At 45.2% G+C, this 1,289-nt stretch overlaps 1 protein-coding gene across 1 annotated transcript; it reads left to right on the forward strand.

Annotated features, from left to right (window-relative positions):
* Window positions 1-21: 21 nt before the first annotated feature.
* Window positions 22-934, forward strand: LOC123966339 (protein NLRC3-like). The gene has a single exon (XM_046042521.1). It carries the CDS (start codon window positions 165-167, stop codon window positions 918-920), a length of 756 nt encoding a protein of 251 aa, XP_045898477.1. The 5' UTR covers window positions 22-164; the 3' UTR covers window positions 921-934.
* The last annotated feature ends 355 nt before the right edge of the window (window positions 935-1,289 follow it).

A 1,289-nucleotide genomic window follows, 5' to 3' on the forward strand; every position in this document is an offset into this window, starting at 1 on the left:
TGACTGACCTGTACTCACACTTCCTGCTGGTTCAGATAAAGAGGAAGAAGCAGAAGTACGATGAGGGACATGAGACGAGTCCACAGGAGCTGACGGAGGCTGACAGGGAGGTTCTTCTGAAGCTGGGGAGGCTGGCGTTTGAACAGCTGGAGAAAGGAAACATCATGTTCTACCAAGAAGACCTGGAGCAGTGTGGTCTTGATGTCACAGAGGCCTCGGTGTACTCAGGAGTTTGTACAGAGATCTTCAAAAGAGAGAGTGTGATCTTCCAGAAAACAGTCTACTGCTTTGTTCATCTGAGCGTTCAGGAGTTTCTGGCTGCAGTCTACATGTTCCACTGTTACACCAGCAGGAACACAAAGGCACTGGAGGACTTCCTGGGGAAAGACTGGAAACAGAAAGACTCAAAGTCTTTCCTTAAGAAAATGTCAAAGTTTTTTGGAAAGTACCCATCCCTGGATGTGTTCCTGTGGAGCGCCATGCAGAAATCCCTCAAGAGTAAAAATGGCCACCTGGACCTGTTAGTTCGCTTCCTTCATGGCCTCTCTCTGGAGTCCAACCAGAGACTCTTAGGAGGCCTGCTGGGTCGGACAGACAACAGTCCAGAAATCATCCAGAGAGCCATCAACAAACTGAAGGAGATGAACAGTGATGAGATCTCTCCTGACAGAAGCATCAACATCTTCCACTGTCTGACGGAGATGAACGACCACTCAGTACATCAGGAGATCCAAGAGTTCCTGAAGTCAGAGAACAGATCAGAGAAGGAACTCTCTGTGTTCCACTGCTCAGCTCTGGCCTACATGCTGCAGATGTCAGAGGAGGTTCTGGATGAGTTGGACCTGGAGAAGTACAACACATCATGGGAGGGACGACTGAGACTGATTCCAGCTGTGAGGAACTGCAGAAAGGCTCTGTAAGTCCAGATGTGATTATCAACACTGTAAAGCTGAAGCATCAGTATTACAGTAAAGATACACACTTTACACACTCGCTCAATATAAAACCTCCACACTATAAAAGTTTCCTAAACTAGTCTTAAAGCTGCTGATTGAAATAATTCTACATGTGTTAAACTCCAAATGTCTCCAAACATCATTTCTGTGTTTCTATCCATCAAGTTAGTGACACAAGTATCTTCTATCATCTTCTATCTTTCTTTGGGTGATGGAGGCTTGATACAAATCCAGCAGGAAAACTTGAGGATTAAGAGTTTGTGCTGAAAATGTTTTGACAGTCGTCATTTTATCACAGCAGTCTTTTTATTTTTCCACTGATCCAGTGTCTGC

This window comes from Micropterus dolomieu, unplaced genomic scaffold (genome assembly GCF_021292245.1).
Source record: "Micropterus dolomieu isolate WLL.071019.BEF.003 ecotype Adirondacks unplaced genomic scaffold, ASM2129224v1 contig_13213, whole genome shotgun sequence".
Classification (NCBI taxonomy): Eukaryota; Metazoa; Chordata; class Actinopteri; order Centrarchiformes; family Centrarchidae; genus Micropterus; species Micropterus dolomieu.